Here is a 13093-nt window from a genome sequence, read left to right on the forward strand (position 1 = left end):
TTTTCAACATTTATTTTTGGTATTTATTTTTACATAAGAAAATCAACTTCTGGAGTATCTGAAAAAAAAAAAAGGCAAGTTCAAGTCAAGTCCACTGAACACTTTCAGTTAAAACAATAAGAAAACCCCATTGGAAATGTTAAAATGCATCACTGTAGCATTTCTGAAATGGTATGGACTGATTTTTCAAGTTAGACTCTTAAGGCATGTAAGTATGAGTCATAAGTTTAAAAAACAGTTGTTTTTCCAATACAGCCATAAGAATACTGTGATATTCAGGAACTAATTTACAAACACAAGCATATTTCTTCTGATTTGTGTTTCTGAGGGAAGATTTACCATGAATAATGGGAAGGTGTTGGATAGTCTCCCAGTGGCTGTTTGACAAAAATGCTAATCAAAATTGAGTTGAAGAAAGCTCTCTTAAACAAATAATGATTCACCTTTACTATCTACTCAAAAATGGCAAGAAAAAAGTAAACTGACTTTGAGAACTCTTCCTTCTGCCTGTGCAACACGAATTGTTCCTCATTTGTTGCCAAATCAGCAAATAGACTTACTGGAAAGAAAAAACTGACCAGAAAATCAACACAGTCAAATTATGTTGGACACGTCTCAGGGTACAACTAGATCTCTAGCACATTTGTTTGGTAAATGGGTCAGCTATTTTGCAGTCAGGACCAACCAAGACAAAATGGTATGTAAGGGAGGAAAAATACTACATAGCCATTCCACTAAGAATACACGTTGTTTTCAACTTAATGAAAAGCAGGAATAAGTTATTTCTAAGGTGAAACCATAGAAGAAAAGAGAAGGAAGCAAAGATATGAAAGGATTAATTATTCAAGGCTAAATCATGACCATGTAATCGGTAAAGCAAACAAAAAAATTGTGAGTTTCAAATATTTACATCTACTGCTAAGAAGTACAAGAGGTTGTAACCAGAAATACAACTAGGCAACACTTATAAATGCAGTGTACAGATACTTGGTAATCATCAATGCAATGTTTAAGATCGATTCCTTCATGAATGTAGATCTATACAGTGATAATTTTGTGTTATCGCTGTTAACTCTGAAAGAGTTTCAAACCTTTATGTACTACTATTAGTGATAAAAGGGAAGGGTATGTTCTTTACTCTGTTAAAGGATGAGGGATACCTGGATTGTGTTATGTGGTTCACCTATTGTGTCATGAACATTACATGCCCATCTGCATTCTTGAGTGTACAGCTGTGGTTGAAGCTGGGCCAGTTATTTTACAAAATTCATGCCAGCAACCTGCTCACGCTATATAATCGTATCTAAGGGAATCCAGGTGGTGCACAGCCACTGAAATTGTACCTCCAGGATCCTCTGGACCCTGTGTCATTCTCATGCCAAAAAATAACCTGCAGCCAATGAAGCAGCAAAGCAAGCTCAAGCAATGTGTGGGCAGCAGTGGCAAGCAGATTCACGGGTAGTTTCCTGAGTCCATGTTAACAGCACTAATGAAGCAACGATAGAAAACACAAGAGCAGGTAGACTTTTACCCAGTTTTATTTACTTTGTTTTCACTCTTTAGGAAACAGAGCTAACCATGTAAAAGGTGGATCCATGTCCTATTTGTATCAGTAAGGACAACGGAAGCATGTTCAGCACATGACTCTTGAAGGTAATTAATGCCAGATTTGGAAGGGCAAACTTCTAACATTGGTCATCCTTTGGAAAGACCTTTTGGCAGCCTGGCAGGTAACTCACTGGTCATCAGTACAGTTACTCAAAAGCTGACTCTCCCATGAACAGTGCTACAGCTTCACATAAGTGTCCCATAAATTTCGTTTTTAGCATCATAAATGCTCAGATTTGCTTCTGGCAATATGCGTCCGGATCCTCGAACATGATGGTAACTTTCTGTTTGACCAGGTGTGACCAGATGAAAAGAGGATATACAGGTCAGGAACTCTCCACGTTTCAGGATATAATCATGTCTAATTTTGTAACAGTATAACATCTAGCTTCTATAGAGTGTTTTTGTCCATGGATTTTAAATACCTATTAAGCAAAGTTGAAACATCGATCCTGCTGTACAGAGGTGAAGTCATTTGCCTGAAATCACAAAGACAACCAGTAACAACAGATCTAGCAGTGAGCCCCAGTCCCACTATTCTTTCCATCATTTGGTCAAACATGTATTGAAGTCAAAAGCCTCATTCAACATTGTCTCATCACACATGATACTGTACAGACACAAAAGCAGGCTTTCTCTGGAGAAGCCACAGCCTAAAGATCAGGTGCAGGGCATGAGCAGAAAGCTATTAATGCTATTAGTACGGATAGCAAGCAGAAGCACATACATAAAATAATTTGGCTGGGATAAAGCCTGTAGCAGAAGAGGGAGCCTGTCAACCAGTCTGGTAGGTGTATTGAATAAGGCAGATTCTGACAACATTAGTTGACCAGCAAGGAAGCTTTGAGTAAAGTTGTTCAAATGGACTCCTTGAGTTGAAGGATAGGGAAGATTCATGCTTTCATTGCCTGTGAGAAATACCACAGGCCTCTTTTCCAGATATGCCACTGCCCAACATGACTTCATACCTTTCTCTGCCTCAGTTTTGTCATCTGCAGAATAGGGAAAATGATGTTGATTCTCTTTGCAAAGCACATTGAAATCTGTGATGGGAAAGTACTACGTAACCGCAAAACAGTATTTATTGTTAGGCTGTTGATAGTTGTTACACATAATTCAAATAGCTACCGTGCCTTTTTCTTGTGCTGTTTGAGTGAAACTTCTGCCAGCCCCATCCTGAAGCCATGTGTGAGTTTCCTTACACTCCTGTTACTAGAACTAGCATCTCCATGACTTGTCTCACCTTCCTGCCTCCCCTGAGACCTTCTGGGGGGAGCAGTGATCAAGTGGATAAGTGGGAAGCAGGTTCTGAAAATGGGAGGAGTAAGAGATGTGTACAAATTCTGGGAATCCACCTCAAACCCCTACCCCACCTCTTCCCGCCACCTCCTGGTGCCCGCCCCCAGCTTCAGGCTGCTCACTTAAACTGCTGCTGCCCTGTGCTGGGTTGAACATTGTCAGCTGCTGACTGCACGACTGCACCAAGCAGTCGGCAGCACCCGGTGGGACAGACATGATGTTGCTGAGGTTGCGCAGCTGGGCTCCCCTGGGGCCTCTCCTCTCCCTGCTCTTCTCTACGAGCATGGCGGTAAGTGAACAGACAGTGTTAGAAAACACGTCGGTGCAGAAAGCGCTGTTGGAGAAAATTCACTGAAAGTGGTCTTCTTTCTTCTCTTCAGTACATTGCTACCAGGGAAAACTGCTGCATATTAGATGAACGATTTGTAAGTACCTGAACGATTTTCTGTTATCTTAAGAGTCTAGTTAAAGCTTTCCTACGCTGATTAACTACCATTATCACTTGATCCTCATCATTTTCGATACTTATTAAATGCACTGTGCTTAAACCTGTTATTTATTAATAGCTGTATACGCTTGGTAAAAATGTATGGGAGGCTGCACTGTTGATGAAAGCATATATCCAGAAGATGCTACAAGTAATAGCATGCACTGTTTTCTTGCTGTGTGTGCACACAGTGTGAAAGTAAACTGCCTTTGTAAATTCAAGTACAGCAGACAAAGTGGCAAATGCCTGCCCTTTTTTATCCACAATCATTTATATAAGCAGTGCCTGAAAGTCCCCCTGCCCAAATATTCTGCTCTCCTGTTTTTGCTCCTGAAACATTGCCAATTATTATTCTTTTCCCTTTAGGGTAGCTACTGCCCAACGACCTGTGGCATTGCAGATTTCTTTAATAAATACCAACTCACTATCGATAATGAACTACAGGAAATGGAGAGAATTTTGCGGCAAATTACTAACTCCACAGTAACAGCAGAACATTTGATTCAACACATCCAAAGCCTCTATCCTCCAGAGAAGCAGACACTACCAAGTGAGAATATAAAAATAACTAAACAACTGAAAAATATAATTTCTGTAGTTTTCTTGTTTTTTGATTTGCCCCAATTGCAATAGTTTTATACCTTTGTCTGTTTTACAGATTCAATTGATGATTTTACTCGAAAGTCCAAGAAAATAATTGAAGAAATTATCAGATATGAATCCACTATTTTGTCTCATGAAAGTACTATACAGTAGGTATCTTCTACCTTTTATATCACTTGACAATTCAAATCGTTTTCTTTCTGTTCTTTTATCAAGTGTAGCTAAGGCTCCCTCAGAAAGGTCTTTTGTGCTCATGTGGGCCATTGTGCCCACACGGTCATTAGTAGCTGCCTAGCAAGGCACAGAAGGATCATGAGGATCTGATATTGCATTCTCTGCTCATCTGCATCAGCCATTAATTGTGCGAGAAGTGCAAGATAAGAATGCCAGGAAGCCTGGCGATATTTTTATTTATGTTTCTTTTGCTGTGCCAGCTACTTCTAAATTTTTTTTCATGACCTTCAGAGATTTTGTTAATATAAGTTTGTGCTGTAATGCAGACTGTGTGGAATATTTGTACAATCATTCACTCTGGCTAATTTTGCTGCATATATCCATGAAAATCAGCTCAGGTACATTGATATAAATCACAAGTAACTATAAACTCAGTGGTAGTTTTTTGTAACTGACATTGAAAATAAAATTGAAAACATCATTAACTTTTCTAAATCTTAAGGATATGTTTTTTGACCTGAATGTAGAAAAGTCTACACTTCTATAACATTATATCAAAGATGATTTAGGCATTCTGACACTTGCAGCAGTTTATTTACAGCATTTATGTTTTACAAATGCATCCATAATTAAAGAGGAATAATTTATCATTTACTTCAGGAGAACAAAGAAAAACTTTCCATAGAGTTATATTCATACATTAATTACTGGTTTGTGTTTTGCTGATTAGAATCAAGTCAAGTTTTGCATAAGGTTAAGTGTGTGCTTTCCTATTTTGGCTAGTTTCCTCAACTTTAAATATCAGTGCTAATAGAGGCACCCCCTTTTACAGGGGTGTATGTAGCAGCATGCTACATAGGTGAGGCATGTGTGCAGGGAAATGTGTATTACATATTCAGAAACAGCTGAAACAACAAGCCATTTTTATGTCTCTCTGTCCAGACAGTTGACAGATACACATATATTGAACAGCAACAGGATCACACAGCTGAAACAGAAGATTGCCCAGCTTGAGTCACACTGTCAGGAGCCATGCACAGACAGAGCTGAAATAGAGGAGACAACTGGAAGAGGTGCGCAAAATGCTTCGTGTATGGTGGAGGGTTAATTCAGTTACAAGTATCACCAGTTGGCATCACAGCGATGAGTTATTTGTAATCTTATGGGCCATAGATTTCTGCAAAGATATATAAGATTGCAAGTTATGAAACTAGTGCTTGGATCAATATAAGTGCTAGGTAGATGCTCTGCAAACAAGGCGCTCAGATGGAACAGAGGTCTCAATTGCTCCTTTGGCCTTTTTGGCCAAAATATGATTATCCCAAAATGTATGCTAAACATGAGGCACATGAGTAGAGTTTCCATGGACATAGGACAAACAGAAGATAACTCATTATCACATTTCTACTGAGTCACCTGAAAAAAATTTAATTATTCCATTAGCTCCAAAAGTGCCTTTTTTGTTGCTGTAGAAATTAATGCAATGACTATATTTTACATTTAAGTTGCTTAAACTCTGTGTGAGACTAAATTCCTCCTCATTTTACAGAAGTCCTGTGACCTTCAGTAGAATTTTTTAGGGCAATGACATTGAAGTATGGGGACTAAATAGCTAACTTTGCAACAATGACATTTAGATGAATTCTATTTCTTGCACTAAGAAAGTTACCATATCAAATAAACATGAGGATAGAACTGTAGCTAGATTAATAACGATCCTTTGAATATCTTTACTTCAGATTGTCAAGACATTGCAAATAAAGGTGCCAGAAAAAGTGGTCTTTACTTTATCAAGCCTCAAAAAGCCAAGCAGTCATTCCTAGTCTACTGTGAGATTGACTCATATGGCAACGGCTGGACAGTATTACAGAGGGTATGCCACTTATGTATTATTGCCATGAGCAAGCTTATTGCATCAGCACTGTTTTTGTTTACCTACAGAAGATACATATCTTTTTGATTGAGGTTTTTGATTTTGGTTTTGGTTTTTTTTTCCCCCAGAGACTGGACGGGAGTGAGGACTTCAAGAAAAATTGGGTTCAGTACAAGGAAGGATTTGGACATCTGTCTCCAGACGACACCACTGAATTCTGGCTGGGCAATGAAAAGATTCATTTAATAACTACGCAGTCCACTCTGCCATACACCTTACGAATAGAACTGGAGGACTGGAGTGGCAAAAAAGGGTATTTGCTCATGATGCTTCTGAAAAAGAAAGCTTAAAACCTACTGCTCCCACTACTGCTTCAGTTTGTACAGCTCTCTGAAGAAAAGATGAGCCCTTAGACCTGCTAACATGCATAGGACACTGCTTTGGCTCCTGAACTCACAGCTGTGACAGCAGACACCATGTGTGACTTGTTGCCAGGCACACGTGCGTGTCTGAAGGCTACATGCTGGCAGCGCTAGTTTATTTGACAGAAGGAATCTCTTTCTTCTCTTCAAGTTTCTTCACAACTTACGCATCTTATGGATTAGATGATTATTGTAGGTCCCTTCCAACTGAACCTATTCTATTCTATTCTATTCTATTCTATTGTTTTCTATTCTATGTATTCCATTCTCCAGGAGGGCTTACTATCCTTGCTATTTCTTGAGACACCCGCTCCTTCTTCCCACCAAGAATTTCCTCATGACCTACGTAAGCCTCAGCATTATGAACCTGGGAGATATATATATATGTGTGTTTATATAATGTAGATCTTTCATACATCACTGAAGACTAGTAGTCAGAAAACATGTCTCATACTGGAGCACAGAAGTTGGTTGGATGTGTGTCATTTAACTGAGGTGCACAATCATGCAAAACCAATTGCTTTTCAAATGCTAGGATGCCATAAATGCCTTTTCTGCAGTTCTAACCCCTATGTATTTTTCATTTGTGCCTGTACTGGGAATGCAGCATGCTCATATTAACCATTCTCCTTTGTTAACAGCACTGCTGACTATGCTGTATTCAAAGTGGGAAGTGAAGACGACAAGTATCGACTGACTTATGCCTACTTTATCGGTGGTGAAGCCGGGGATGCCTTTGATGGCTTTGATTTTGGAGACGATCCAAGTGACAAATCCTTTACCTATCATAATGGCATGCGGTTCAGTACCTATGATAATGACAACGATAACTTCGCTGGCAACTGTGCTGAGCAAGATGGATCTGGATGGTGGATGAATAGATGTCATGCTGGCCACCTCAATGGCAAATATTATATAGGTAAAGTATCTTCTAAATAGCTATAACCCAGGACACCACATTTCAGTGACAAAGAAAAATGGGTCACTTTCATTGAGTAAGTTTTGCCGTCTGGATTTCCCAAAGCTGGCGTAGCCCATTCTTTGCAGTAACTGTTAACACCAGCAGTAGGAACTTATGGCTGCTCTCCAGCTCAAAGTGGGCAATCAGTCCTGAGAGAAGCAAACTAGGGGGAGAAGGGCAGTGAACGGAGCCTGTTAGCACGCCCAGGGATGCCATGGAGGTGTTAGTACATGAAAAATGTATGGGCACTTTAACTATTTTAGAAAGCAACTAACTGTTTTGCTCCAACTGATATTTTTTAGGTGGTGTGTACACATCAAAAGATGCTAGTCCATCTGGATATGACAATGGCATTATCTGGGCAACGTGGCGTGACCGGTGGTACTCCATGAAGAAAACTGCAATGAAAATCATCCCATTCAACAGACTGTCAGTAGATGGACAGCAGCACAACTTGGGCAGCGCCAAACAGGTTCGACCACAGGGCCAAGGAGATATTTAAAATGACAACAGAACATAGTTATCATGTCAGACACTGAGCATGGACTGCTGAAGTGTTAAGTCCACTGCATCATAGAGAAGTTGGCTTTGTTTACCATTTTGTCACAGAAATATTTGTACTTTGATTTTAGTATACCTTCCACATTACTGTTTCTTTTAACAGATAGATAAATGGATAGTCTCGTGATCAGAAATAATCGCTTGCTTTCATGTGTTTTAAATGCTACATTTTTTATTTCCAGCTAGTATAACTATGTATGAACACTATCAACATGTCATTATAGCCTTATGTACTTCTTTCTTTAGAAGAACATTAAAATGCTCTCTTTTTTTTCTGTTGTAGGTTGGAGACTCGTAAAGGGACAATTTCACAAAGACTGGTCTGAACAGGGAAAACAAATCTTTTATCACTTAGACACTGAACTTACCTAACACTACACAGTTCAGTTTTGACTATAAAACACCGTTGACTGTAAAATGCCTAAGCCTCTTCCCTGAGCAGTGCTTACCTCTGTACATGGTTATTTTTTTCTGTACAATTTCTCAATAAATTTTTGATTATTACAAAAAATCTGAACTTGTATCTGTGCTCTGCTGTTGGCAAGACAAAACAAAGTAAACTTTAAGATGGTTGGAAGGTTACTTTGATCAAACCTGTTCGATTCAGTCATTCCTGAATTGCATGCCCGTAGTTTCTGATCTTTGTTTAGAAGCAAGTGTTGGAGCTATTTCTCCATAAAATGTGGCTTGTTTCCAAAAGTTTTCATTCTGTTTTCTGATGAAATTGATTTGTGACATAGATCAAAATACATTGCAATGTGAAAAAGGCCTAGTTTACTGCTGAAGGCTACTTAACTGAGCTTACCATGAAGTAATGAATACATTTTCAACCAGGATGTGTTAGGAAGTATACTATCAATGACCAAGAACAGATATTTTACTCCAGAGCATACATATTAACAAGTTTCTCAAATATTACTCAAAGTTTCATTTGCTATATAGCACATAGTATTACACTGTACAACTATTATTCCTGAATACCCCCTTTTTATTCATAAATATTTAAAAACGAATCTAACATATCTAGTGCCATTATTCAACCAAAAAATGTTAAAAATTTGCAGCAGAAATTAATTGTATTTTGCTTGTGTTTTCTTTTTCTACATCTGGTAATAATTTTCCATGTGATCCACATAAGCAAACTCACAGCACAGATCAAGAACAGCAAAGAGTTTGCGATGCTGTCTGAATGTACTCACTCAGAATGTCTGATGAGTGCATTTGAGGAGTGCATTAGCAAATCAGATTAGGTTTGTGGATAAATTGCTCAATGAAAAATACACTCAGAGCTAGAATATATGCGTATATCTCTATCTCTATATCTCTATATCTATATCTATCTCTATCTCAAGTTGTTACATTAAGAAGTGAAATATGAAGTGTATTCTGGTCTTTATTTTTAGCTACTAGCGAGAGGCCAGAAGTTCACCTGGTATTTCTGAATAGCACATTCAAATGCTTTATTTTAAAGACAAGGAGACATTACAGTAATAAGACAGATCTTAAAGGCAGTTTATGCTGCCTCAACACTTTTCCAGTTTTGGTGCCCAGGTCTCTAGCGAGGCTGCTGCTGAGCCTCTTTCCCTGGATCTGAGTCTCCATAGCATGATAAGCTGCTGTCCTCTTGTCATTTTTACTGAGGTTGTTTTGACTTAGTTCAAGTTTTACTCTTGGGCCAAAATCTAAGAGGAAGGCAGGTTTCTCAGGAGTAGGTGAGAAGAAGCCATCGTTAGCACAGGGTCAGCATGGGGTTAACAACTGTTTGGGATGAGGGACAACCCCTCCACACCACTGAACTGGTATATTTGCATGGCTCTGTGGCACCCATGCAACCAGCCATGCTGCGTGGCTCACCACCAGCCTTGACACCTAATTCCTCACCAAGCAAAGCAGTTTTCCTGAACGTTTTGTGCCGTGAGGCCTCTCCTGTGGTTCCTTGTAGCTGAAGCAGTATGTATAGAGAGGCCTGGGGGAAGGATGCGAGCTGAGGGTTGGCAAGCCCAGTCTGATCCTGGTTCTGCAAACAGCCACTTGAGTGGCATTGGCCAAGTCCCTTCCACTTTCTGTCTTCAGTTTATCCCACCTATGGCATGACTTTAAGGTTGTTATTATTTATATATTTGCAACAGGGAATTAAAAAATATTCCTTTCCCCTCTGTCACTTTGATGTCTGTATCCACACTCTGCTAGGTCTGAACTGTGATTTGCCTCTCCTGGTTTAGCTTTTGGCTGCAATGATTTATTTGATGACAATCTGCTGTAACTACACACATTTCACTGGTGTGAGCTGGCATTTTATGGGTTGCTCACCAGAACTAAGATTGGCTTATTCTTCCAGTTGATTTGTTGATTGGTGCCCTAAGTTTTCACAAATCATTTTAACCTCTTTGGAGAGGACTATCTTCTCCAGTGGTCAGCAGGGTCAGAGCTATCAAATCCAAGAAGCCTGATCTTTCAAAGAAGTCCTATGCCAGAGTTCATCAGGGAGTCTGCAGGATCCCAGCCCGCAGTTATATTCTCTGGGCCCTGAAAGAAGACTGGCAAGACTCATGCCTTTTGGAGCTCCTTTCTACTGTTACCAACCCTCTAACTATCAGAAAGGGGCCTGAAAAGATCTCCTATTTCTTCTGACTCTTAGAGAATAATCCTCTCGGTATTATTTTTTACAAGCAAATACATTGCAATTTGACTTAATGCCCCTATTTTGTGTACTGAGAGGTCATATTTCTCTGTTCTAAATCAGTCTTTATCGTACATGACCCTCAGACCATAGCCTATAGTGAAAGTCATCTGTATTTAGGCAAGCCTGTCCCCCTCTGAATTTATAAAAGTTCATTATAGGATTTGGTGGCTACAATGAGTTTGCTTTTCTTTCATACCTTGTGGTTGCAGTCACTCTTCCAAAGACCACTGTAGCACAAAACAGAGGAATCGGGAACAGAAATACTTTCTTTTGCATGCTCACTCCAAGGCAAAAAAAAAGAAAAAGTGGACAAGGAAGGGATAGAGGTAGAAAGAGGCAAATAAGGTGGACGGACTGGAGGACTTGCTGGGTCACTCGGTCCCTGGGACATTGCATGGGGAAAATGTGGGACCAGATGCTGGGACTGGCTAGTAACGAATTCACAAGAGTTAAATAGTCTGAGGAGCATATGAAGAGGAAGTGGAGCCTAGAGCTGGGGCTGAAAGAGAATAGAGTCTAAGGCAAGGTATCCAGAGGAGGGACATGAATAAGCAGGTAAGAGGAGGAGAAGGTACCGCTTGGAAACTGGTGGTGGGGACTGGCGGTAGGACAGGAGGCAGGGGCAGTGCCGGGCAAACAAGGGCTGGCTCACATCTAGGGCACACAAAACAGAGTTAAATCCCAGACTCCCCGAATATTACTGTGGCAACCTGCCAAGAGCAGGGCAGCTGAAGTAGTGAACTGCACTTCTGTCCTTTGATCATGAATTAAAGTTAAATCCAAAGTTTATCTAGCTCTTGGCCTTTAGCCTTTCAAACAAACACAGGGAGAAGTGACTGGATCATTGCAACATGAAAGCAAAGGTACAGGCTGAAGGTCAGGCCCAGATTCAGCCCTCAACTGGAAAGCCTGAGGAGCTCCTCCTTCACCCCAGCTTCACCCAGCAATCCCCCTCACATGAAGCAGGAAACCCCTCTTAGCTTACCTGTTAGCAATGTTTATGATCAGTTATCAGCTTTTTCCAGTCCCTCTAGCCTTGGTGGCCAAGTTTTACTTGGACCAGAGCTTAAGTTTTCTGTGTTTGAAGGTCACCAGAGAGCTGCACCCTCCATCAGAGTCAGAGGAGGCCTGGCACATGCTACTGCCGTGTCCAGTGTTACACTGGTAGCCGGTACCTGGGACACCATCTAGCAAATCGCTGCATCCTCTGTTAGCACGAAAAGTCAGAAATTCTTCTGCTTGATGTGCTCTGACTACTCTTGATTTTTAAGGCCTGGTAAATTACAAAAATAATGTTCAGAGATTATTGAAGATCACAAAATCAAGCTCTTACAAATTGGGAAAAGCCAGAGCTAAGGTGACAGGTCACATCACATCTGAATTATGAAGGATGCTTTAGTTGTTGCATAGGTTGCAATGCATGTAGTGACTAAGACCAGGTGGGGCACAGATGTCTCTTACTTACAGCTGATACCCTGCAGAATTAGATGCTATTCCTGCCCTCATCATTCAGTTCCTGTGGGACCAGAGGCAAGACACTTGGGTGTCTCACAGCTGGTTGCTGGATGTTCCTCCTGAGCCCTGGTGCAGGCACAGAGCTAGAGCTGCCATCAGTGGGATCTGCACATATGGTGTGCTCTGAAGACTCAGACTATCAAAATGGATCCCAAAAATTAATAACTACTTTTTGACTTAACCTTCTCACTGGGCTTCTGCAGCTGTGAAAAGGGGAAAGTCGTGCCCAGGGAATGAATGTTTCTAAAGCACTGGGGTAGCTGAGTGATGAGCACCATAGGAAAATCCTTGAAGCTTTAAACAGTCTGCAAAGCATCATCATACAATGAAAAGAGTGTACAGCTCTGGGCAGCTGCTTGCCTGTGGAGCACCATGCATGCTCAATGTGAGGAGGAACAGGTTTGGTGGAAGAAGCATCACACGTGATCCTGCGGTAAAGCAGAGTCCACGAGTGTACACACAAGGAGAGCACATGAAGGTTGTACCTGCAATTCTTGTGTTCCTGAGCATGGAGGTCCTAAGGTTGTGATCTTTGAGCAGAGTTTTGTATCCATTGTGGAGGCTAAATCAGAGCTTGTTAGTTTCAGTGGGGGACTCTCCGTGGCTCCCAGTATATTTTGGATGAAGCCCATTTTACTTTGTTCTGTAAAATAATTAATCCTAATCCTGCAAGACTTCCTCTTATTGTGGTCTTTCCCTCCTTTAAGCATTTTATTGTCCTCTGAACTTTTTATAATTCTTTCACAGAACTGCTGCAACAGAGTGAACAAAACTGTGTAGGACTTGGAGTGGGGAAGCATCACCAATCTTGCCCCTGCTGAAGTTAGCAGCTGAGCATTTTGGTGTGTAACTATATTGATTATCTGCTTTGAGTTCAGGAGCTGCCTTACGGACATTTATCAACCAA

General features: G+C 40.5%; 1 protein-coding gene across 1 annotated transcript; it reads left to right on the forward strand.

The window, feature by feature from the left end:
* Window positions 1-3121: 3121 nt before the first annotated feature.
* FGG (fibrinogen gamma chain) lies at window positions 3122-8491 on the forward strand. Its single transcript, XM_050896156.1, has 10 exons — window positions 3122-3196; window positions 3288-3332; window positions 3761-3944; window positions 4053-4146; window positions 5114-5244; window positions 5911-6044; window positions 6173-6357; window positions 7108-7385; window positions 7730-7899; window positions 8272-8491. The coding sequence occupies exons 1-10, from the start codon at window positions 3122-3124 to the stop codon at window positions 8284-8286; spliced, it is 1311 nt and encodes a 436-aa protein (XP_050752113.1). The 3' UTR covers window positions 8287-8491.
* Window positions 8492-13093: the final 4602 nt, after the last annotated feature.

The sequence above is a fragment of the Gymnogyps californianus genome, chromosome 4, assembly GCF_018139145.2.
Source record: "Gymnogyps californianus isolate 813 chromosome 4, ASM1813914v2, whole genome shotgun sequence".
NCBI lineage: Eukaryota > Metazoa > Chordata > Aves > Accipitriformes > Cathartidae > Gymnogyps > Gymnogyps californianus.